The 23,619-nt window shown below is 48.7% G+C and overlaps 1 protein-coding gene across 5 annotated transcripts in view; it reads left to right on the top strand.

Annotated features, from left to right (window-relative positions):
- Positions 1 to 23,619, top strand: part of CEP55 (centrosomal protein 55) — a 682,821-nt gene that overhangs the window by 562,044 nt on the left and 97,158 nt on the right. For 3 of the 5 annotated variants that reach the window (XM_069611356.1, XM_069611355.1, XM_069611357.1), the window contains exon 8: positions 1,355 to 1,477. The exons of the other annotated variants lie outside the window; for them this stretch is intronic. In XM_069611356.1, the coding sequence (XP_069467457.1) occupies positions 1,355 to 1,477 (123 nt within the window). The remainder of the gene's footprint in view (positions 1 to 1,354; positions 1,478 to 23,619) is intronic. 5 annotated transcript variants of the gene reach the window in all.

Raw genomic sequence — 23,619 nt, 5'->3', positions numbered from 1 at the left:
TATTTGTGATTGATCTGTGCACATTCCTTTCTATGTATAATGGAGCTTCAATGAAATCATTGGAAAATAGGAGTGTGTTAGGGGGCTTCATTTGAGGGTCTTAAAACCAGAGAATGACTTGCATAGCTGGGACTCTTCAGTGTCTTACTGGGCCTTGGCAGTCCCTATCCTGGTACTGTATTCTTTTTACCCCTTTGTTGTCTTGGTTTTGTCTGCTAGGACCTTTTGTTTCTGATTTATTTTATATACAAACATTTTCTTTAGCCTTTTTGATGGATTTGTCAGCTACATTTTTCATATTTCGATTGCTGGTTTCTTTGCCACTGCAATTATGCCCAGCTGACATTGGGGCCTCAATCATTTTAAGGGAGCGCACACCACTATTTCCTTTCGTTTTCACCCTCTCCACACAGTCAAAAGAACACTCTTAAGTCCCCATGCACTTATTACACATTGCAAGGTTAATAATATGGACTTATTTTCTATGGCATTGCTCTGCAACCTCAGCCTGCTCTTTGACTCCGAACCCACCTACCCAACCAGTCTTCCTTTATATCGCTTTGAAGTAGCTTCAGAACTTAGTATTGCTTCCTTGACCTTTGCTTCCTTTTCTTTCACACCCTACCTTTCAGTCTTTACCTGTAGCATGTTTAAACTGCATCTGGGTGGTGGTAAGTGATATATAAACAACCTAAGGCACTATACCATGGCCTCTAGTATATACCTTTAGTACTAGTAGGATGGTGAATGTGTGAAAAAATATGGTACCCATCATAATAAATCCATTGCATTAGGTAAGTAACTCATTGTTCTCCTGGACACACACGGTATTCTGTTCTGGAAATGTGTAGGTGTATTAGAGCAATGTAATTGCATAATGATCAGCAATAATATACTTTATTCGGATTTCTCCATTTACAAAATAAGAACATTCACAATTAGCACCCATGCTGTTTTAAAATCCAAACAATTAAACCCTTATAAAAACAAGGGAGCCATGGTTCTTGACACCCACAGTAATGTGATTAACCTAAAATGGTTCAATTAGCTATCCGTATTTCTTAGTATTATCACATTGAGGTTCTTGATTACACTTATGACATACTATGTTCATTCTGTACCTTTCGATGTCCTGGTAGATGTTGATCGACCCATTTGGTATACGGTTTGAAAGGCACACAAAAGCAGTGTGGTAGATTGGACCTAAAGTCCTCCGTTGTTTGAGTTGCATCCCGTTGTGAAATATGAAATGACTTTCTATTTTTTAGTGGCATGACCTCTACAGCAATACCGCATGTCTTATATTACCATTATTTCCAATCATTTACCACCTTTTGTTTTAATCTGTTTCAAGATTCATTTATGTACTACAGAGTTGGAAAATGAAAAGCTGGATAACCAGAATGCACAACACCAGATATATAAAGTGCGGAAAGAACTACGCAAGGCAAAAGAGCAAATGAGGTTGCAGCCAGCGGTATGTACAGAATCTTTTCACAGAAATGTGTAATTCATATTTAAATCTAACTTTCCTCCATTTTGGAATTCTTGAAGTAAATATTTTGATCAAACTCTATGTATTCAACTGAATTCCACAGCAAAATGCAACTGCTTATGATTACTTGACTGTTTTCCGACTCGCTGCACTGTACACACGCCTTCATTTGCTTGTGTACAGCGGATCCACTTCCTCCCCAGGCTATCCCATTCACCCCATCTCGTGGCTTTCCTCTTCCTTTAATCCCCTTTCTTCTGCTGATAAGAGCAGGTGTTTTCAGCAAGTGTATTGTGTGTAACCACTTACAATCCATAGTACCTGCACTCCCGTGGCAGGTTACTGGATTTAAAATAAAAAGCAGTTTTCTTTCCGTTTACAGGTCTCTAATGCTCACCCACACCAGTTGTCATCTTGCTTACTGGGATTGCAGTACTGTGTAAAAAGTTGTCAAACATATACAGAACACTTCAGGTTGGGCTAGAGAGCTGCATTCACTGTAGCCGGTCAACTTCGGATCTCCTAATCCCTGACAGTTTCAAGACTTCATTGCGAGGAAGCACAATAAGGAGTGCGTGTTTTTCATAGGTTTTGCCCACCGTGACCTGTTCTTCCCAGACAGGAAGAACTCTTGACTTCAAGACTAATGTCCACTCTGCGAGCCACGCATGGTAGAGGTACAGCCTTATTCGGCTAACGTTTCCCATTGTGCCTTATAACGGGCTCATCCCCACTGATTCCATTATAGCCTAGCAGCAACAGCGTGCTAAGATGCTGGCTGAGCCTAATCTTACTCCTAGTACCACTTCTTTGTGAACTTATCAGAAATCACTCCAGGAGGAGTTTGCCTTTGACAGAAGGTCTTCCTCAGAGAAGTAACAAAAAGGAATTGTCTTTCTCTTATGAATCAATTTCTTAATCCATTGTGTCCTCCCCACTTGCACCCACTTACCAATGCCCATCCTGGAGGAGATAATTGTCTCCATTGTGGCCACTCTTAAATCAGTCCTTGTAACATGGCTTTTCCTTGATGTAGAAACAAACTTTGCTTGGAAATATAGTTCAGTGCAAAAGCTCTTCTAATCATCCAACTTAAAACTCACAGGGTTATTGGCTGATTCAGGACCTTCATGAGATTGCATATAATCATATCTTTTTAAAGAAGATCTTTGACAAGATGTTCTGCCCTGTTAATGATAAACTCTGTTGGTGGTTCTGATACAAATGGTAGTCTCACCACCAAAAGATGCATGATCCCCAGTTCTAGGGGACTGATAATACGTTTTGTGGTCTTTTTTGGATTATGATTCTTCTGAGGACTGGACTGAGTTTTTGCACCTACACTAGCAGCAGCTAGTGGGGTTGGATACTGCCACTCAGCCATATACTGACGCATGCAGTGATTCTGATGAAGATTTAGAGGTGCTCAAGCGGAAGACTCAGTTCGGGCCTTCAGGTAGCAGACTTTGCGCCAGTGAAGAAAGGGGTTTTGGGACATTTCCTTCCAAGTAGTAAATAATCCCGTCTGGGATGACTTTTTGGGGGCAGCACCTTTGTTTGGTAGAAGCTTAGTCTTTCAGCTGTATTCAGAAAGAATGATAATGGGTTTGTGGGCAATACTTTTCATACTACCCGGCTGTGTTCATAAGCAGCTTAATGAGGCACCAAAACAGAAGAGTTCAAAGCTTCATAGAAACAGTTCATTCATAACGCGCTTAAGCGGGGCCCAGACGACCAGCAACTGCTTTGTCTGTTACTCTTCTGAAGTTATTATGAGAACAAACAACCACTTAACGCACAGCCATTTCATGATTCATCCATCCCATGGTTTTAACTTGTGTACACTAGGTGTATCTCTGTATTTCTCTGTGGCTCATTTAACAGTATGCTCCCATAGAAAATACAACATTACACATTCAGAACATCAGACGGCACAAGATCGTTCTGCATTAAATCATCACACTCTGTGCATGAAAAAGTCTCATCCTTTTTTTCTGCAGTTTTCTGTGCCAGCACTTCAATAGGGGGTGCAAGTTTCCCTTCCAAACATAGACAGGGGAACCTCGGTCTCAGAGATCAATGTGTCGAAGAGACCAGCTGGCGGGTGACAGTTGTGGCTGTAGGAAACCTCTTGTCCAATTCGCGCAGTGCGCTCCACAACCTCCTCCCGACCTCTGCCTGATGTATGACCGTGGCAGACTAGTCCAATTGGATCTCAACTGCAACGAGATTCCATCTGGGGTAGCCAATTTGTGGGCAGTACTTTTCTTAATACCCACCTGTGTCCATCAGCAGCTTAATGAGGCACCAGCACAGAATAGTTCAAAGCTTCATAGAACGTTTGCTCATAACACGCTTAAGCGGAGCCAGAAAATGAGCAACTGCTTCGTCCGTGCCTCTTGTGAAGTTCTTATGAGAACAAACAAACTTTATACATTTGGTGCACATCACTTTATGACCGGCATTCAAGGCTAAATGCGAGCAGTGGGCCAGGGTTTCAGTTTGCTATATTGTATTGTATTTTGTTATTTATATAGCGTTCTTTCCTGTCGCCTGGCTATTTCTACTTATGGAGCCTGCTACAAGAATAAATGCGAACATGCAGAGCAAATGGTTTCTTTTTTCTGCAAAGCAAGCAAACTGTAACCGTGTGCACAGAACTAACCAGACAAGATAATAGAACTAATGTTCATTGATTTTACATGGTGCTTACAGTTACCTTTTTTAAAACAATTTTCCACAACCGGTCCTTTGATCATTGTTCTATCATCATAATGTAATATCAGTAAGTAAATCTGTTACATCTATGGCTAGCATATCTCTAATAACATTCTCCTGCATAATAAAAGCATTTTTGGTGGATACTGAAGTTGACTGCAGTCAGAGACATGAAGGTAATGTCTGGCACAAGGCAGGCACACAATTAATACAAAGACATATGAAAAGGAAAATGTCCAATAAAACCAGAATAACTGACAATTTCCACCTAAATGTCATTAAGGACCGTAAAGATCCACCAATGTCTAATTTACCCGTAGGGAAGTGTGCTTGGTCCGTAACACTGGAGATTATTAATGATATGCCCCACTGAGGGGGAGGAGTCCGTTATGAACTAAGAGCATTTTTCCAGATAATCTGACAAAATCCTCCTTTCTCTGCCAAAATCATATCGCGTACTACTCTGTTCTGCATTGCTACAAGGCGCACAGCTTTCAACTCATGTTTCACTAATAGTGGCTTCTAGCAGTCAGGACAATCTACTTAAATATCTGGAATCAACAGAAGGGCTATACCAGGGAATAATCACTTTAAGAATATCTCCCAATACCTGTGGTCCAGTATCATCCTATACTACATAACACTTATGTTGTGAGAGAATAGCAATAGCTATCTTTTACTGTAATAGCGGGCAGCATAATCCCCATGTGGCATCGCCCTGCCCAGTCAGAAGGTAACCAAAAATATGCATTGGTAGCACAAATATAATATATTTATTCACCTAGATAGTCTTTGAACAGCTTGGCTAGTAGGTGCAATGTATAGTTACAATTCAAGGTAAAACCCATATCCTTTGTATCATCACTGGAGATGCACACACACTACCTAAAACAGTATTGTTCCTTATGTGGAGAGTTGGTGCATATCAAGGCAGTTGAGAGGCTTGATTGTAGTATGATGACATGTTCATAAGGAAGGACCATTCGAGGGGATTGGTTCCTCGGACGTATTCCATATCTATCACAGGTAATCACCACAGCTGTGCTGCTTCGGAACATTTTCGGCATCCTGCGTCGATGACGTCGATACGCTGTCCTCGAGGGCCTCCGTCGAGCCGACGTCACCTGATGTTATAAGTAGGACGCACAACGCCCGTAGCCTCAGTTCCGTTTTTTCCGTGAACGTGTTCGCTTCGGAGATCTCGGCGCGCCTCGGTTCTTCTGAGTTATATTCTTTCGGTTCTTCGAACCTGTTTGTTTGTGAGATCATGTCTCCGTCTTCTTCTACCCCACGGCCGGGTTTCAAGAAGTGTCGGGGCTGTGATTCCAAGATGTCGCTGACGGACCCGCACAACGCCTGCCTCTGGTGCCTCGTTGAGGACCACGCCACGGACGATTGTGACGAGTGCCAGTCGTTGACATCGAAGGCCTTTCGGGAGCGTAAGAAGAAGCTTTCTGTAGGTAGTGTGCCCAAGCCCCGAAAGTCGAAATCCACTGGGCTTTCGACCGACGATTCGAGGGGTGACTCTCCGCATCGTCGGCGTAAGTCCAGGGGGTCTCGGTCCCGGACTGGGTCTCGCCATTCCTCTGCCTCTTCGAGGCACTCACGGAAGCGCCGTCACAGGTTGCCGTCCCCATCCTCGTCCGAGGACTCCGCCTGTCGGCGGGTTGCTTGTCCCAACAGCATTCCTCTCCTGCAGAATGGGATTCATTTCGTAAGGAGAGGATGGCGATTTTTTTCAGTCGCAGGGCTCCGTGCCGTCGAAAGACGCCAGCAGGGAACGTGCTAGAGCCACCGTTCGCACGCCTTCGGGCTCGAGCGGTCGGCGCGATCACCGGGAACCTTCGAGGTCCTGGTCGGACAAGGTGGATCTCTCTAGCCATGCCCGCTGCAGGTCCCGGTCCTCGACGCCTTTAAGACCGTCGGATCCTGTGAGGTCTTCAAAGACGATGTTGACGCCTTCGTCACCGAGACCGTCGAAGGACTCTCTTGAGGCTCCGTCTCCGAGGAAGCCATCAATGCCATCGGCACCGAGGCTGTCGAAGGACACGCTCGGGGCTCCGCCCTCGAGGCCTGTGTCGAAGCCATCTGCGCCACGCTCGACGTTGACGCCCTCGACACCTTTCGAGGAGGATTTCTCGGAGGTGCCCCAGAGATCGGTGGAAACCCTGAGGAAGGATCTGGCCAAGTCAAAAAACGTGGTTGTGCCTTTTTCTGTGCCCTCATCCAGGAATTTATTCTAGCCTCTTGATTATATTTCTGAGGTGGATGAAGGATCTGAAGAACGGTTGGTTCCTGATGAGGTTCCCGGCTACCTCTTATCTGGTCATAGCCAGTTGGAAGACCTGCGTCAGTCTCTGCACGACGCCAGTGGTCTGGACACCTCTCCGGATGTGGAGTTCGGTAGGCCTGAGCCTGTCACGCATGCCGAGTCTTTGTACCGGCGGCTTATGTTGAGGGTGATGGAGTATTTGGGGTGGTCTGCGCCACCAGTGGATTTTCTGCAGGATGACCTGATGAATATCTTGGACCAACGTCCACCAACTGACCCGGTTCTGCCATTCCATATGGCCTTGCAAAGAAGGGTGGCAGCGGCTTGGACTGCTCCGGAGAGTCTCCCAGCAGTGAGCAAGTCTTTGCCGAAAAAATAACGTCCAGCCAGTAGCGACCCCAGCTACTTGACTACGCACCCCACTCCGGAGAGTTTGGTGGAACAGGCGGCAACGGCCCCAGCAAAACAGGCGTCGTACCCTACCATCCCTCCTGATAGGGACGACAATCGTTGTGATGGCTGGGCGAAGAAAGTGTTTTCTTCAGGGGGTATGGCTTTGCAGGCAGCCAACTCTGTGTGTGCCTTAGCACGTTTCACTCACACTGTGGAATTGTGTGTCTTTGGCGGCTGAACATATTCCCGAAGGGGAGGAACGGGATGGTTTTCTTGCTCTCGTTCAGGATGGAAAGGATGCCATGTGTGAATCCATGCAGTCGGGTCTGGACATGGCCTATTGTGTCAGCCGGTCCATGGCGGCGAGCACCGTAATGCGCAGATTTGCGTGGTTGCGGAAGTCTGGGTTTGCTCCTGATGTTCAAGCCTGGCTTCTCAACATGCCCTTTGATGGTGAACATCTTTTTGGCAGCAAGGCTAACAAGAGCCTTGAGAGGTTGCAGACCTCCAAAGCTGCAGCAAAGTCGTTGAGCGCTGCAGTTCGCCAACCTCCGCCTTTTCATCCTAGGGGACAGCAATGGAGTCTGGGTTAATTTCAATACTACTCTTCCTTTGGTAGATCGAGAGGAGCTGCAAGTCAAAGGGGCCACCGTAGGAGTACCAGCAGTGGAAAACAAGGTACTCGTGGTGCCAAGGCCGCTCGGGCAGTTGCCTCTTTACCCTCAGGCAATGCCACAGCCGCTTCAGCTCAGTCATGAGGCCATGTGCCATGGTTTGCCGGTTGGGGGGGGGAGGCTGGCGCAGCATCTTGTAGAATGGCGTGCCATTACTTCAGATGTGTGGGTTCTGGAGATCATAGCCCATGTCTACTGTCTTCCTTTCTGGCAGAGGCCTCACGACAATCCACCAGGGAATCTCTCTTTAAAGAGTCCGGATCTGCTCCTTGCGCAGGAAATCAAATCCCCGCTGGAGAAAGGCGCCATAGAACTGGTGCCTGTAGCAGAGAGGAACAAGGGATGGTATTCCCCTTATTTTTTGATTTCGAAAAAAGACGGGGGGTTGAGACCCATCATGGACTTGCATGGTTTGAACAAGCTCCTCAGGAAGGACAAGTTCAAGATGGTTACTCTCTCTCAAGTCCTCCAGGCCCTTCAACTTCAGGACTGGTTGGTATCTCTCGACCTCAAGGACGCTTACTTTCATGTGCTGATTCATCCCAAGCAGTTCCTGAGGTTCGCGGTTGGCGACTCGCACTTTCAGTTTTGGGTCCTGCCGTTCGGATTGACCTCAGGCCGAGGGTTTTCACCAAGCTAATGGTGGTGGTGGCAGCGTATCTCAGGAAATGGAGATTCAGGTCTACCCCTACCTGGACGATTGGTTGATCAGGGCGCGCTCTCCCAAGCAAGTCCTGGATCATCTGTCCGTCACCTGCCACTCCCTTCACAGGCTGGGCTTCTCCCTCAACTTAGAGAAGTCTCACTTGACCCCAACCCAGCGGCTCCAGTACATCGGAGCAGTGTTCGACACATCCCTGGGGCAGTATTTCCCTCCCCAGGTGAGTGCTCATCAAATTCTGCAGATGGTGCACAAGTTTCAACATGTCCAGAGTCTCCTAGCGTTCGAGTTCTTGAGGTTGCTAGGCCTCATGGCATCCTGCATTCTTCTGGTGCCAGAGGCCAGGCTGCGGATGAGATCTCTGTAGTGGGCTCTCAAGATGCAGTGTTCACAATCCTCCGGCAGGATGTCAGTCCCGTTCAGGTGCAGCCCTCGGTCGCCCAGGATCTTCTGTGGTGGGCCGTCGAAGGAAATCTGATGAAGGGGGCTCCATTTTGGCTACCCTGGCCGGAGGTGACGATCGTGATGGATGCAACCCTCACGGGATGGGGAGCTCATGCCAACGAGTTGATAGTCAACGGTCGCTGGTCTCTGTCGGAGTCCAGACTCGATATCAATCTGTTGGAGCTGAGGGCCGTCGGGCTTACCCTGAAGGCTTTTCTGCCAACTGTGCAAGGGAAGAATGTCCTGATTCTGACGGACAACACAGTGGCCATGCACTACCTCAACAAAAAGCGGGGGGCGTCACTTCCTCTGTGCAGGGAAACGATTCAGCTCTGGTTCTGGGCCAGCCAGCTGGAAATTTCTGTCTCGGCAGTTAATCTGGCTGGAGACGAAAACGAGACGGCGGACGCTCTGAGCAGGCAGAGTGCGATCTCTCACGAGTAGGAGCTGGCTCAGGAGATTCTCCTGGAGATCTTTGCCCTTTGGTGGACCCCGCAAGTGGATCTCTTTGCCTCCAGTGTTAACCGGAAATGCCAAAGGTTCTGCTTGCGGGAATTTCCTCCAAGAGGAGCCTTAGGGGACGTGTTTGTGGTGGAGTGGTGCTTCCCACTGCTGTATGCGTTTCCTCCAGTCCCCGTCATTCCGCAAGTGCTGCAGAGGTTACGGAGGTTCGGTTCCCGGATGATCCTCATTGCTCCGGCATGGACCAGGAGAATGTGGTACCCGGACCTTCTCGACTTGTCCATCTGCTCTCCATGCCGTCTTCCCTACCAAGACGATCTGCTCTCACTGGAGGGGGGGGGGCGGGTCAGGTTCTCCATCCAGAGGTAAAATCCCTCAACTTTCACGCTTGGCTTCTGAAAGGCTGAGGTATAAGGATTGGGACCTCCCTGAAGACGTGATGGAGGTGTTGCTTTCGGCCAGACGGCCTGCAACAAAGTCCCTGTACCGTTGCCGTTGGAGGAAGTTCTGCGACTGGTGCAGGGTTCAGAATGTGGATCCTTTTTCATGTGATATTCCTGTGGTGCTGTCCTGTTTCCTTTCCTTAGCCCGAAGGGCCTGCAAGTGGGTACCATTAAAGGGTACCTGGAGGCGTTGTCCATATTTAAGCTCTTGTCTGAGGAGTGTTCTTATTTTAAGATTCCTTTAGTTTCTCAGTTTCTGAAAGGGCTCACTAATGTGTTTCCACCGTCACCTTTCCAGGTGCCTGGTTGGGATTTGAACCTGGTTCTAAAATTCCTCATGGGTGCTCCATTTGAGCCTTTACATTCTTGTCCTTTAAGACTGTTAACCCTTAAAACTGTATTTTTAGTTGCGGTTACTTCCGCTCGCAGAGTGAGTGAGTTGCAGGCACTTTCTTTACGCCACCCTTCAGTGTTTCATAAGGACAGTGTTGTCCTTAGGGTTTGTCCTTCCTTTCTTCCGAAAGTTGTCGGAATTTCATTTAAGCCAGAAGATCATTCTTCTCCTCCTCCACATCCTGGTAAGGAAGAGGAGAGACTCCATAGGTTGGATCCTAGGAGAGCTTTAAGTTTCTACATTTCCCGCATGTCCCGGGTCGGAGTGAACGAGCAGCTCTTTATAGGATACGCTGGAAGGCGTTTGGGACAAGCTGTTACTAAGCAGACTTTGTCTAGATGGATTATCTTGGCAATTTATGAATGTTACCTCTTGGTGGGTAAGGACCCTCCGGTAGGCTTACAGGCCCATTCTACTAGGGGTGTGGCTGCCTCTACTGCTCTGCAGAGGGGTTTTCCCATTCGTAACATTTGTAAAGCAGCCACATGGGCTTCGGTCCATACTTTTGTAAGACACTACTCCCTAGATTCTAACCATGGGCAGGATCTGGCCTTTGGCAGGGCGGTCCTTTATTCTGCAATTTAATTGGCCATTCTAAATTTCTACATACTAAATATTTTTCCCTCCTCCATATGTTGGTACTGCTTTGGGAGTCTTTCATAGATATGGAATACGTCGAAGGAACCAATCCCCTCGAAGAACAAGTTACTTTCTTATCTGGTAACGTTCTATCGATGGGATGTTCCGACGACGTATTCCATATCGTTCCCAGCCTGCCCTGCTACAGAATTTCTTATGCGATTGCAGCTTACGTTTCCACAATGCTTTGTGGTCATACTGGCAGTAGATTGGTGCCACACGTTTTGGGGGAACAACTACAACTGAGGCTACGGGCGTCGTGCGTCCTACTTATAACATCCGGTGACGTCGGCTCGACGGAGGCCCTCGAGGACAGCGTATCGATGCAGGATGCAGACGCCGAAAATTTTCGAAAGCAGCTCAGCTGTGGTGATTACCGGTCATAGATATGGAATACGTTGTATGAACATCCCATAGAAAGAACGTAACCAGGTAAGAAAGTAACTTGTTCTTCCTGCCATTCTCTAGGAAGCAAGTCCATTAGCGGGAAGGTTCTATTAGGCATCGTGACGCCCTCACAACCCGAGCGGTGGGGGCATTACCGAGTCAGGTAATGCCCATAATTATAGGCCCAAGCGAAGGCCTTAACAAAGGCCCGGGCATTACCTGATTCAGTAATGCCCCAGCCACAAGGTGCATATTGCTATTAGTACACCGGCCTGCAAGATCTGCGTGACCGGTGTACTAAAAGCAGTTTTTTCTGTCCCAAAAAGGGACAGAAAAAAAAAGACCAAGAAAATGGCCACAGGGAAAGGGAAAATTTCTTTGCATGGTGCCCATCGGGAGCGGATGCGCTGGGAACAGAAGTGTTCCCAGCGCCTTCGCTCCCGAAAGACGACAGAGAAGAAGGTAAGTGGGGGTTGGGAGGGCGGGAGAAGTAGGTGAGAGGGAGGGAAAAGAAGAAAATAAATAGGCTTATCTGAATCCCCGGCGGGGGACAAAGGCAGCCTCCAGCCGAGTGGAGGCTCGGAGCGGTGATGGCCCCGTTCCGAGCCTCCACACGGCTGGAGGCTGCCATGCCGCTCGCTGTGAACAAAGGAGGCAGATGGTTAAGTGGGGTGGGGAGGTGGGAGGCAAAGGCAGGTTCTCAGCCGTGTGGAGGCTCGGAACGGGGGTAGGCCCGCTTCAAGCCTTTTTCATTGGCTGAGGTACTGCCACGCCCCCGTGGGGGAACAATGGCTGTGGATTCTCGGCCGGGTAATGCCCCGGCGAGGGCCAATCAGAATGCTTGTTTCATTCTGATTAAGCCCTCGCCGGGTACTAATAGCGCATATCTTTACGAGTTTATTTTTGAAAGTAGAGTTAATTCTCCTCACCAATCCAGCTGCTTGGGAATGGTAGATAGCGTGACATTTCTACTTAAAGCCTTACATATCAAATCCATTGTGGTATTAACAAAATGAACACCATTATCGCTCCAAACAGTGTGTGACAACCCAAATCAGGGCAAGTATTCTTTAACTAATACTTTAGCTGTGCTGAAGGCAGCATTATCTTTTAATGTCAACACCTCTGTCCATTTGCTGAACATACAGACTATTATACATATTTCTTTCTTTGACATGACGGCAGCTCAATTAATTTCATTGGTAGTGCTTTAAAAGGGAACTCGGGAGGTCTAAAATGTCCTTTTGGTGCACCTTCTCCTTTGCTAACATTATGAACAGCAGAGACGTGACAGTTTCTTCAATACGCAATTGATGCTTGACTTAATTTAGTTTTGCTCTATTCTGTGGTTAGCAGACTAAGCATTCCATCTGCTCCTAAAAGAGATGAGCCATTGCATGAGACAAGAGTTCCCAATGATTTGGGGTACTCCCGTCCTCTGCACTCTATCACAAGCTTGTAGAAAGCCAAGAAGTTAATAGTCCATTAAGACGGCTTATGGTAATGTACAAGCACTTTGGTTTGTCCTACGTCTAGATACACCATTTACTGAAATGTCCTTCTATAGATATACAATGTATATAAACATCTCCTTGAGAATTGATTTTTTTCATAAAACAAATCTTTATTCATGTAGTGACCCAACGTGTTTCGAGAAATCATCAGGGGTCTTGAAGCAATTATATGATCTACAAATGATCAAAAACAGAATATATTTTCTATCCATATCTTCAAAATCTTTGTCATACTGTTCTATTCAAAAGTGACTTAATAAAATGAAAATTGTTCATACTCTTACGTCCCGTCCCCTTTCCTCTATACTGTATCGGCATCCCTTCCAAAGGACGGAGACGGAACCTTCATCACCAGAAAAAACCTTCTTCCCCTTTAAATTTAGAGGCGCAGCCCAGTGAGCATGCGCTGCCTTGACTCCGCCTGTCCACTTCTACAGAGTTCAGCAGGTGTCCATCCTGCAAAGGGCTCTTCCCAACTTCAGACCCCCATTCCCTCTGCCTACGTTGCCTTGGTCTAGAACACGGTTGGCAATCATGTTCGGCGTGTGACTCTCTGTCCCCGAAGGCGCTGAAGAACAGACTAGCCAGGTGGAGGGAGCTCTTCCAGAGGTCGCGTCCTGAGGATCTCGAGAACTGCATGAAGCATCGAACCAGGCCCAAGGTAGGGCCAATATTTTCCAGCGCACCCCGCAAGGGAGACTCCTTCCCAGGGACTCTGCCGCGCGGGAGGGACTGGACTGGCCTGGTCCTTCTACTGGCACGTGCCCTGAGGCTGCTACAGCTACCGGCCTTAGGGTCGAGGGGTCCTCAGATCCTCCCATGCGCAGTGTCGAGGGACCGGAAGGTTCTTGTACCGGGTCTACACCCTTTTACCGGCACAATGGCAGAGGGGCTATGCCCTAACACTGGCAATACCTCGCAGGGGCTACGCCCTAATACCAGCAATATGTCCGAGAGGGCGCCTAAACGCAGCTCTACTGACCCCTGGGTCGAGGGTCTTAAACCTACCGGTCGAGGAGCAGGGTAGGCCTCGTGATCCACACGCAAGAGTCTTGGACGAGGCCAGGCCCAGCGGGCTGAGCAAGACGTCGCAGGCACGTGGCAGGCAGCGTGACAAAATGCCCACCGCGCCAGAAAGGGGCACCCGTCCGATGCCATTCCACGAATTCGGCGAAGAACGAGTGTCAATGTGGGTCTGGCCTCAACCAGGTACGTGGCCTACAGTCTACCCTTCATTTGCGCAGGGCAACTTTCCTTTGTGTCTGTATGGGCAGGATATGCAGCGGCTCCAGCAGGCCCCCGATATCCCTGTCGGTACCCCCTGTCATCCCTATGGCCAGTGAGAAGGTGCTCTTCAAGAAGTTTTTCGGCCTCATGAGGTCTCCTCTGGTTGGGGTTATCATCAAAGACGCAGTCGGGGAAGTCCTCCCCGCTATGCTAATGGCACCACAGATGCCTCCATCAGGCCCCCAGGCCCTGGTGCAGCCGCCTTCTCCGGCTCCACAGCCATCTCTGCAACCTCCGTCGCCTTCTCAGCCTCCGGCTGCGGTCCCTGTACCCCAGCATCCGGTGCCATCTACTCCTCCTCCTCCACAAGATCCTCCTGATACGCAGGATACGGACGAGGATCCGGACACGCCATCCTCAGCCAGGGCCTTCCATGAACGTCTTGCTGGCCTGGCGGAGTACCTGGACCTCCCCCAACCCGAGGTCGAACAGCCGGCAAAGTCCTCAGAAGACACCCCTCTGCCAACACGGGATTCCACTACAAACCGATGAAGTCTCCCTGGCCAAGAAGGAAGGGTTGGCTCAAGCCCCACTCAGTCCAGCCAGTCAACCGACGATGGAGGGGAATACACTTTTGCTCTCGACCCACCCTCAGCCACACTCCTTGGTGATCGCTGCGGCATCACTATACTCCAAGCCTCAGTCGTCCTCAGCCTCCTCCTCTGCGGTGCTGCTAGGCAAGGAGGAGAAGATCATCTACTCCCAACACCACCTTGCACCTGCGTCAGGCCAACGCAGATGCCATGCTGGCTGCCGCCAACCAACGGTTATGGCGGGAAATTGCAGACTTCCCGGAACTCCCCACCCAATGCCAATCTCGCTTTAAGGCGGGGCCAGCGGAAGCCAAGCTCGTGGCGCATGACCTCATGGAATCCACAGTGGCGCACATAGACACCTCAGGCCATGCCGTCTGTATTGCCACGGACATGAGGTCGACAGCCTGGCTGCGGGCAATAAAATTCAACCCGGATATCTAGGAGCGCATTCTAGATCTTCCGTTCGAGGGTGGGGAACCTTTTCCACTCCTCTACGGACGAAGAGCTGGACAAAAAGAACAGCAGCTCACAAACAGCAAAGTCTTTATCCATTCTTACAAAGACCACGCCCAAATCATGCACACAATCTCAGCAGCGCTCGGAGAAGGGTCGTACATATGGAGGGTTCCGCGGCTTCCAGGAGGCAGATCCAGGCAGCTGGACCGCTCGCAGTCTCAGAACCGGTGCAAGCAACAAAAAGGGGGTGGGGAGTAAGGGCTTTTTCCAGTCCCCCTCCTCAGCCTCCGAGGGAAAGAAGGCATGACTCGCCCCTTCGGGTCCACGTGTCTCCGGTGGGGGGGGCAGGCTTGTCCTCCATGCACAATTCTGGTGCCAAAATTTCACGGACCCCTGATCCTCTCAGTAGTATCCACGGGGTAACGCCTTCCTATCCCAGCCTTTCCTCCCTCCTCCCCTCCACTCCCACAGGTTGGGACAGCAACTCTTCTGGCGGAGATCCGGTCGTTCGTAGAGAGCCAGGCAGTGGAGGAAGTTCCAGCCTTCTAGCGAGGCTTCGGCTTCTACTCCAGGATTTTCGACATTCAGAAGAAGAACCAGGCGGGCCTGAGAGTTCAGCTGGACCTTCCCACCCTCAACCTCTCCTTTGGACAAGGGAGACTGGATGTGCTCCCTGGACCTGAAGGACGCGTACCTACATGTCCCATTTTAGCAGCCCCATCGTTCTTTCCTACGGTTCAGGATCATGGGCTACCATTTCCAATACAAACTCCTTCCGTTTGGCCTCAACTCTGCACCCAGGGTCTTTACCAGACTAATGAACGCTGTTGCGGCCGCCCTCAGAGCGCAGGGCCTCCACATCTACCCATACCTTGACGACTGGCTCATCAGGGCTACATCTCCGGAAGCGGTTCACCACTCTTCCCAGGCCCTTATGAACACAATGCATGACATGGGCTTCTCGCTCAACCTCAAGAAGTCACAGCTGCTCCCTATGCAGACTCTGACATTCCTGGGACTCATTTGGGACACGTGCTCCGACAGGGTTTTCCCGTCGGAAGACAAGATCTCGGCCATCAAGAGGGCCACCGCCCACTTCCTCAGCAGAGAGGTGACCTCGGCATGGTGGTACCAACTATTAGGGAGAATTCTCTGTAAAAGTTAATTTCCCAAACCTAGTGAGTCCCCCAGCAGCTTTGCTGGATTTTTGGGGTTTATTTTTTTCTCCTGCTAAGAGTGAGACTCTTTCTCCCACTCTTAGACATGATTTGAGGTGTTCCTTTGACTTTGTATGTGTTTTATGGGCTATGGGGTCCTTTACCCCATAGGGCTTCATGTGTTTTTGGTATGTGGGTTACATAGCACCCTCCGTGCAGTAACCCAGGGGTGTCGTAGCGATCCCCAAACATATACTCCATACCCTGGGACTGACTATTGTCTCCCAGGGCATGTAAAGTCACCATTGGCTTTGCTAGTATTAAATTGTGAACAGAACCAGTACAAACCATCATATTGTGGACATACTGGTCGGGGCAATTCGATTGCCCCGGGGTCTGTTGTTCGAGGGGGCACTGTCCAGTCCCCCCAACCGAGTTTTGGCTGGTGGCAGTGGATACTAATTTTTATTTTCGACCGCGAATATATTCCTATGGGATTTTCCCATTGTTTGAGGCTACCACTTTTTAATATTGCCTCGAACATACTGCTGGTTTATTAAATTAATATAAATTCACTGGTTGGTATTTTTTGCCGAAACTCTGTTCCAAAATGGCGTTTGTGTTCACTTCTGTGACTCCAACCCAAGTCGAGCCCTTTGTTCCACTTTTTGGCGGGCTTCTCCGCAGAAGCCTCCAAAAGTGGTGCCACTCTGTCTGGGTACCACAGGTGGTGTGGGAGGGGGTTTAGGCACCCTGGACTGAGTTGCCTCGGCAACTCAAGTCGCACTCTTGTGCGATTGGCCCAGTGGTGGGCCGCCCGGCTCACCACTTAGCATGTTTGAGTGACAGCTAGGACTGATGAATGGGGGTTTTCTGCATAAAAGCAGGGCTTTGGGGACTGGAACTTCAGAAGTCGCCATAGGACCTAAAGAATCCGAGGAGGGAGAAGCCGAGCCGACCTGCAACGACGACACCACCGGTGGTGCCCTGCTGAACCGTCTCACCACTTTTCCCGACGACAGAGGAGATCTCCAGTGCGGAGAGTCTTCTTCCTTTGACTGGTGGGGATAACCAGTTTGCCCGTCTTTTCACCTTCCTGGATCATCTCATGGCCGCCTTGCCTGTGCCAAGCACCCCGGCAACCGGAATACCACGGTTTACCACTACCGCAAAGAAAGGGGTATTACCTTTTAACCAGAGAACTCTGCGGCTGGTTTCTTCCCTGGCAGTGCAACGACCTTCATCTTTCCTCCACGTCGAGACCTCCTCTTCCTCTGGACGAAACGCCGACTTGCACCCACTGCCAGGAACAACTGCCCCCGCTGGAGCGTTCTTCCCATTTCAGGTACTGTGTCTCGCCTGGCTTCCCTTGCGACAGATCGTTCGGGGTGACAGTAAATCCTCGACTTTCTAACCTGGATTAGCCTGGGGCCTGTTAACTAACTTTTCCTGACTTGATCTCATCTTTTTTTGAACTATCTACAAAGACTCTTTGGGCATAACCCAACTGTGTGATCCTGGACACATTTCGCTTGCTCTCTCTAAGAGTGGACCTGGCATTTGAACTTCCTTGCTTTCCAGTAGACTTTGCATAACCCGCCTCACTGTGGTTCTTTTAAAAGTATTGAAATTGTGTGCTTTCATAACTCTGCCTTTTCCCTCCCTTTGTATATAACTTATTAGAGTGCCATCTTAGGTTAAGCGCTCACCTCTGTCTGAAAATAAGTGGTGTTTCTCACTAAGACTTGTCTAATAAGTAATCAGGGTTGTATATCTATAATAGTGACTCTGTTGAATTTACTTCTTTTTGTGCTAGTGTAATTTACAAGTGTGTCTTTAAATAATATACTTTTACACCAAAACTCTGGTCAGTGTTTGCTTGTGCTACTGTATCTCTGTACCCATTGTGTATACTCTATACACTGCCTAACTCATCTTGAGAGGGGTCTGACTGCTCAGCCACAGCTACCAAGTAAATCTGGGTGGTACAGACTGCTACCAATCGGGTTTACTGCCAAACACCTGTAGTCCTAAATCTTTTGCAGTGGTCCCTAAGGGAACTGCACAGGTTTCTGCCTAACACCAACATCTTCTGAATCTACTAGTGGCAGTTCTGTTAGCTGTGCCGCACCCAAGACGAAGGATTGAGCTGCACTTCGCGGCCTCATGGAATCAGGAGCGGGGCTCGCAATCCGAGATGATGAAAGTTCCTCCATCTCTCCACCCGGACCTAACCTGGTGGTCCATGGACTGCGACCTACGGACGGTCAAGCCCTTTCGGCCGCCCTCTTCGCAGGCCACCATCACCACAGACTCCTCACTCGGGCTGGGGAGCCACCCTGGACATCTCTCGGTCCACGGCACCTGGACTCCACAGGAGCAGGAATACCACATCAATTTGTTGGAGCTGTTCGCCATCTGACTAGCGCTCAGACCATTCCTACCACTTCAGGGGCAAGGTTGTCCGCATCCAGACGGACAACTCGACCAGCATGTACTACGTCAACAAGCAGGGAGGCACCAGATCCCGTCCCTTGTGCAGACTGGCGATCAGCATGTTGGAATGGGCCTTGGAACATGACATTTTTCTCTCGGCAGTCCACTTCCCGGGGGAATCCAACCTGGAGGCGGACAGGCTCAGCAGGGTGGGAGCGGTCAATTACGAGTGGCAGCTAAACGACCTAGTTATTCCAGAGATGTTCAACAAGTGGGGTCTCCCCCAAGTGGATCTCTTTGCCACCTGGCACAACAAGAAGTGTTCCCAGTTCGCATCCTTGCAGAGTCAGGGCCCCGGCTCTCTCGGCGACACATTTCACCTCCAGTGGACCGGCATGAAGGCCTACGCCTTTCCGCCCACTTCCCTGATCCACAGGGTAATTTGCAAGATCAAGGAGTCGTACCAACTCCTCATCATTCTGATTGCTCTATGGTGGCCGGCCAGACCATGTTTTTCGGAGCTCTTCAGCCTCTCGGAGGTGCCCCCTATACACCTCCTGACAGGCCCAGCACATCTTCTGTCACAGCACGGGGGGGCAGAATCATCAACCCCGCGCCAAGGAAACTAGCCCTCACAGCGTGGTACCTGAGCAGGTAACGCTTCGGCACCATAGCCTCTCACAGGCCAATCTGGAGATCATACAGGGCACCAGGAGCAAAGCCACCAGGGCCCAGTACAAAAGCAAATGGACCAGGTTCTGCCACTGGGCAGACTCCAAGGGAATTGACCCCTTGGCCTGCAATTTGGACGACATGCTCTCTTTTTCGGTGCACCTCGCTCATTCGGGCGTGCAGGCGGACACCTGCCGTACATACTTTGCAGCCATTCAGGCTTACGGGAACTCGGAGGAAGGCATTTTTTCCTCCTCCAACCCTGTAGTCAAGAAACATCTGACTGGTCTCGCTAGGCTCTACCCGCCCATCAAGAGACCGCACCCTGTGTGGGACCTTACCATAGTCTTAGGCGCCCTGGCGCACAAACCCTTCGGGCGAAAGCCGTCCGCGGACATTAGGCTGGTCACCATCAAGACGGCCTTACTAGTTGGTCTTACCTCGGCTCGCAGAGTCAGCGAGATTCAGGCGCTGGTCGCCTCCGAACCATATACCACCTTTCACAAGGACAAGGTAGTCTGCATTTCACTTGAACGAGGAAATAGTCCTTCCGACGTTCTTTCCCGATCCCAAGGACCAAGCACAGAGACTGCTGCACTGCCTGGATGGTAGGCGTGCCTTAAAATTCTACTTGGACAGGACCAAGGGCTTCCGCAAGTCGGACGCCCTGTTTGTCACTTTTGGGCGCTTGAGGCCAGGCTATCTGCCCTGTAAGGCTTCCATATCCCACTGGATGGTGTCTGCCATCAAGCGTACAAGGGCCAGCACAAGCCGCTCTCGGCAAAAATGCATGCCCACGCAGTCAGGGCCAAGGCAACGGCCATCGCATTCCAGCGCCATGTCCCTTGGCAAGTCATAAGCAGGGCGGCCACTTGGGCCTCTCCCTCGGCTTTCGGCATGCATTACTGTTTGGATGTCGGCTCTAGATCTGATGCGGCTTTCGGACAGGCGGTTCTCAGGAACCTATTTGCTTAAGGAGGGTCTCCTCTCCACCCTGGTACTACAGTCGGTTGTAATCGCCCATACAGTATGGAGGAAAGGGGACGGGACGTAAGAGTAATTTTAAGTTACTCACCGTAGTGACTAACGTACTCTTAGACCATAGTCACCTTTCCTCCATACGTCCCACCAACCTCCCCCCTAATAATACTGGTGTCATTAGGCAATATTAATTCTATTATTGACGCATCAATGGGGACTTGAGGTATGGCGCTGGAGGGCGGAGTCAGGGCAGCGCATGCTCCCTGAGCCGTGCCCCGCACGCCTCTAAATTTAAAGGGGAAGAAGGTTTTTTCTGGTAAAAAAAAGGTTCCGTCTCCCATCCCTTGGAAGGGACATCATACAGTATGGAGGAAAGGGGACTAAGAGTATGTTAGTCACTACGGTGAATAACTTATAATATATTGCCCTTTTTAAAGAATGCTTATTTAAAAATGACTATTAAATAATTATTTTAAATAAAAACCTTGAGTGCAAGTGTTTTTTGGCTACTTGTATTTGTGGATTTCATTGCTACAGCTCACATTTACCCCTCTTGGGATGAGTTTGGCTGCACAGTCACACTACCAACTTGTGAAGTACAGGCCTATACCAATAGGTGGGTTACCTAATACCAAGAGGACAAGGGTTGTTTAGTCTCCCACAGGGTTACTTCATCAATTCTTGCTTAACAATGCACCCTTTTCCCACTCCAGGGCAGCCCTACACTATGCAGTTCATTGTACTAAAATCATCCTCATAATAATCTCTAGCCGAATATTGCTGGCCTTGCCTAAGGTCAAAATAATTATGCTGTTGCTCATTATCCTCTTCTGGAGACCCAATATTTGCTATTCTGCTGTTCCTGGCCTCTGTCCTTTAAAAGTGCCTCTAGTCATTCTGCGCCCCTAAGATCGTCTGCACCCTCTCCCTGGCACAACCAACACTCCTTATCCAGTGATCTTCTGCCTTGCAAAAATGACACCCAGGGTCTATCATAACTGCTCCATTACTTAGCGGGGCACTACCACCTCTTACTCCTCTATCCATTCCTCTTCCCCTTTGAATACGAATATTACCCTTGCCTCTTTCTGGAAAAGCCTGTTTCATTAGCGCCCTTGTTTTTAATTCCTATATTTTCCTTTCCTTCTCCCCTTTATCTTTATCGTGGTAGTTTGCATAATACCTAGCCATAGTCAACATCTGGGCAGCAGTTTGAGTCTGCCATGTAGACACATAGGTCTGTATATCAATCTTTAGGTGAGGCAGCAATAACTCTACAAAGTGTGAACAAAGGGCTTTCTGTCCCTCTGGCATAGACCTGTCTATTCCACTGGACGAGGCAAAAGCTTTTTCCTTTTGTATGAAATACCGTTCAACTGACTCCCCTTGTTCCTGCCTGCAAGTAGTCCATTTATCCCAATTAATTTGCTTGCGGGGAACCACTTGCTGGATATGTTTTATCAACCGTGCTGGAAGAGCTATTATTTCTTTGGACAATTCCCCAGTCTTCCTCCTTTCGATCGATGCCTCTGTCAGCTCATCCCACTTCATGACACGATCTAAACTGTCTTGCATTCTGCATTGGCGCTATATATCTGCTGGCAGAATGCATGAAAATGACTGGTCTATATCTCCCAACGTGAGCGGACCTGTTTTAAGAACGCGGTCTGTCTGGGTATACCACTGCTCTGGATTTTGTCTAATATCTGGATAGTCTTTAGTAAAAGAAAGTATCTCCATCCTATTCCAGGGAACATGAACCTGGTGGGTCGGATTATCAGTATCAAACCCATCCACTTCTCTGATGGGAAACGTTTGAGTTACCATAGACTTTGCTGGGGCATTTGTGATCCAAAATAAAAATGTTGACACTATTGCAGGACAGGGGTTTGAATCAAGCTTGCACTCTAGAATTGCTTGCTCTATGTCCTTATAATCGCTTGGGAGAGAGTACACTTCGTCCTCATTTACTCTTTTATGTAACAGCCACATTTGTTTGCATAGCTTTTGTACTATTGCAAATATAAGGCTCTCACATTGCTGGGGTATGTACGCTGTACGCTTTGGCTTGTTCTATTCCTTCTATGCTGTTTTTGGTCCTTGCCAGCACTACCCCTTTCTGCGGTTTCTGTGTCTTGTGTTGAAGTGGCGAGGAGAGCACCTTATCACCAGGTACCCGATAAGGGGTTGGGTGAGGCCTTTTAACCATTAAACATTCTAACACCGGGTCTGTCTCATCCTCTAAGGTCACTCCTGATTCGGGTGTCAGGTGCTGAGGGACAAGCCTTGGCTACATACACACCCTTAATTCTGATATCCTCACAGACTCCCTCTTCCCAATCCTTTTTCATCTCTTTATGATCATATGGGCACGCTTTATCTTTTTCGGATTGTGGTTTATTTAATCTGCTTTTCCCATAGATTTTTGTCTAGCCTAATATTCCCATTGTATAGGTTTCCCACTGCAGGGGTCTAATAGCCTTGTCACCCTTAGTGGCTAACATTTCCCTTAAATATCCTATTTTTCTAGGTCAAATGACCCATGCACAGGGAATTGTCTTCTGCATTTGACCTGGTGACTCACACCCTACTTGTCAAAATATTGAGGAGCGTTGCTAATTTCAGTGTTAATGCAGCAGCTTGGGTTAAATTCTTCTTAGAAAACAGGTCAATTAGGGTTTGTAGTGATACAGCAGAACACCCCCCAATGGACCTACAGTATGGTGTACCACAGGCGGCATGTTTGTCCCCCTCTTTTTTACAATATATTTGCTGCACTGTTGTTCATGCTGCTTGAGGGACATGGCATCTGCTTTAATAACTACGCGGATGACACAATGTGTCATCCCGCTATGTGATCGTTATTAGGAAGATAGGCAATCCTTGAATAAGGTTAACCACCTAATTTAGGATTGGATGATAGAAAGTGACCTATCACTCAACAGTGAAAAAACTGATTTTATGGTAAAGGGCACTCGTTCCAAAATAAATAAGCTAGGTTCTGAATATCAGTAATTTCAGATCGCGGGTTGTATAATTGCTACCAAAGAGAAAGTATAAACATTGGGAATTTATCTTGATCAGAATCTTGGTATGAGAGCTCAGGTCAACTCCCTAGTGTCTTTGGTAGCTTATTACATTAGATTACTTGCCTAAATTCACCCCTTTCTCACATCTAAAAGCTGTGAGATGGTAGCAAGAGCAATAGTAGGCTCTAAAATTGACTACTGTAGTAGCCTACTCATTGGGCTTACTAAAGGTGACTGTGCAAAATTACAAAAGATTCAAAATAGCACAGTAAGAACAGTGCTTGAATTGAAAACATTCGATCATGTCTCTAAGGCAAGACAGAAGCTTCACTGGTTGCCTATTGAAGCAAGAATAGAGTTTAGGCTCCCGTCTAGTACATTCAAATGCCTGAACGGTCTAAATCCCCCTTATTTTATGGATAAGATAGACTGGAAACCAAATGTGAAATCTCTCTGGTCGAATCGCACAAATCTACTTGTGGTGCCTCGATGTAAGCTCACTTCAGTCAGTAAAACGGCCTTCTTTATGGCGGCACCAAAGGCATGGAATTCGATTCCACCAGATCTAA

This window comes from Ambystoma mexicanum, chromosome 8 (genome assembly GCF_040938575.1).
Source record: "Ambystoma mexicanum isolate Mex_15411 chromosome 8, UKY_AmexF1_1, whole genome shotgun sequence".
NCBI classification, from domain to species: Eukaryota; Metazoa; Chordata; class Amphibia; order Caudata; family Ambystomatidae; genus Ambystoma; species Ambystoma mexicanum.
The sequence above is the reverse complement of the archived record's forward strand: the minus strand, read 5'-3'. Positions and strand labels throughout refer to the sequence as shown.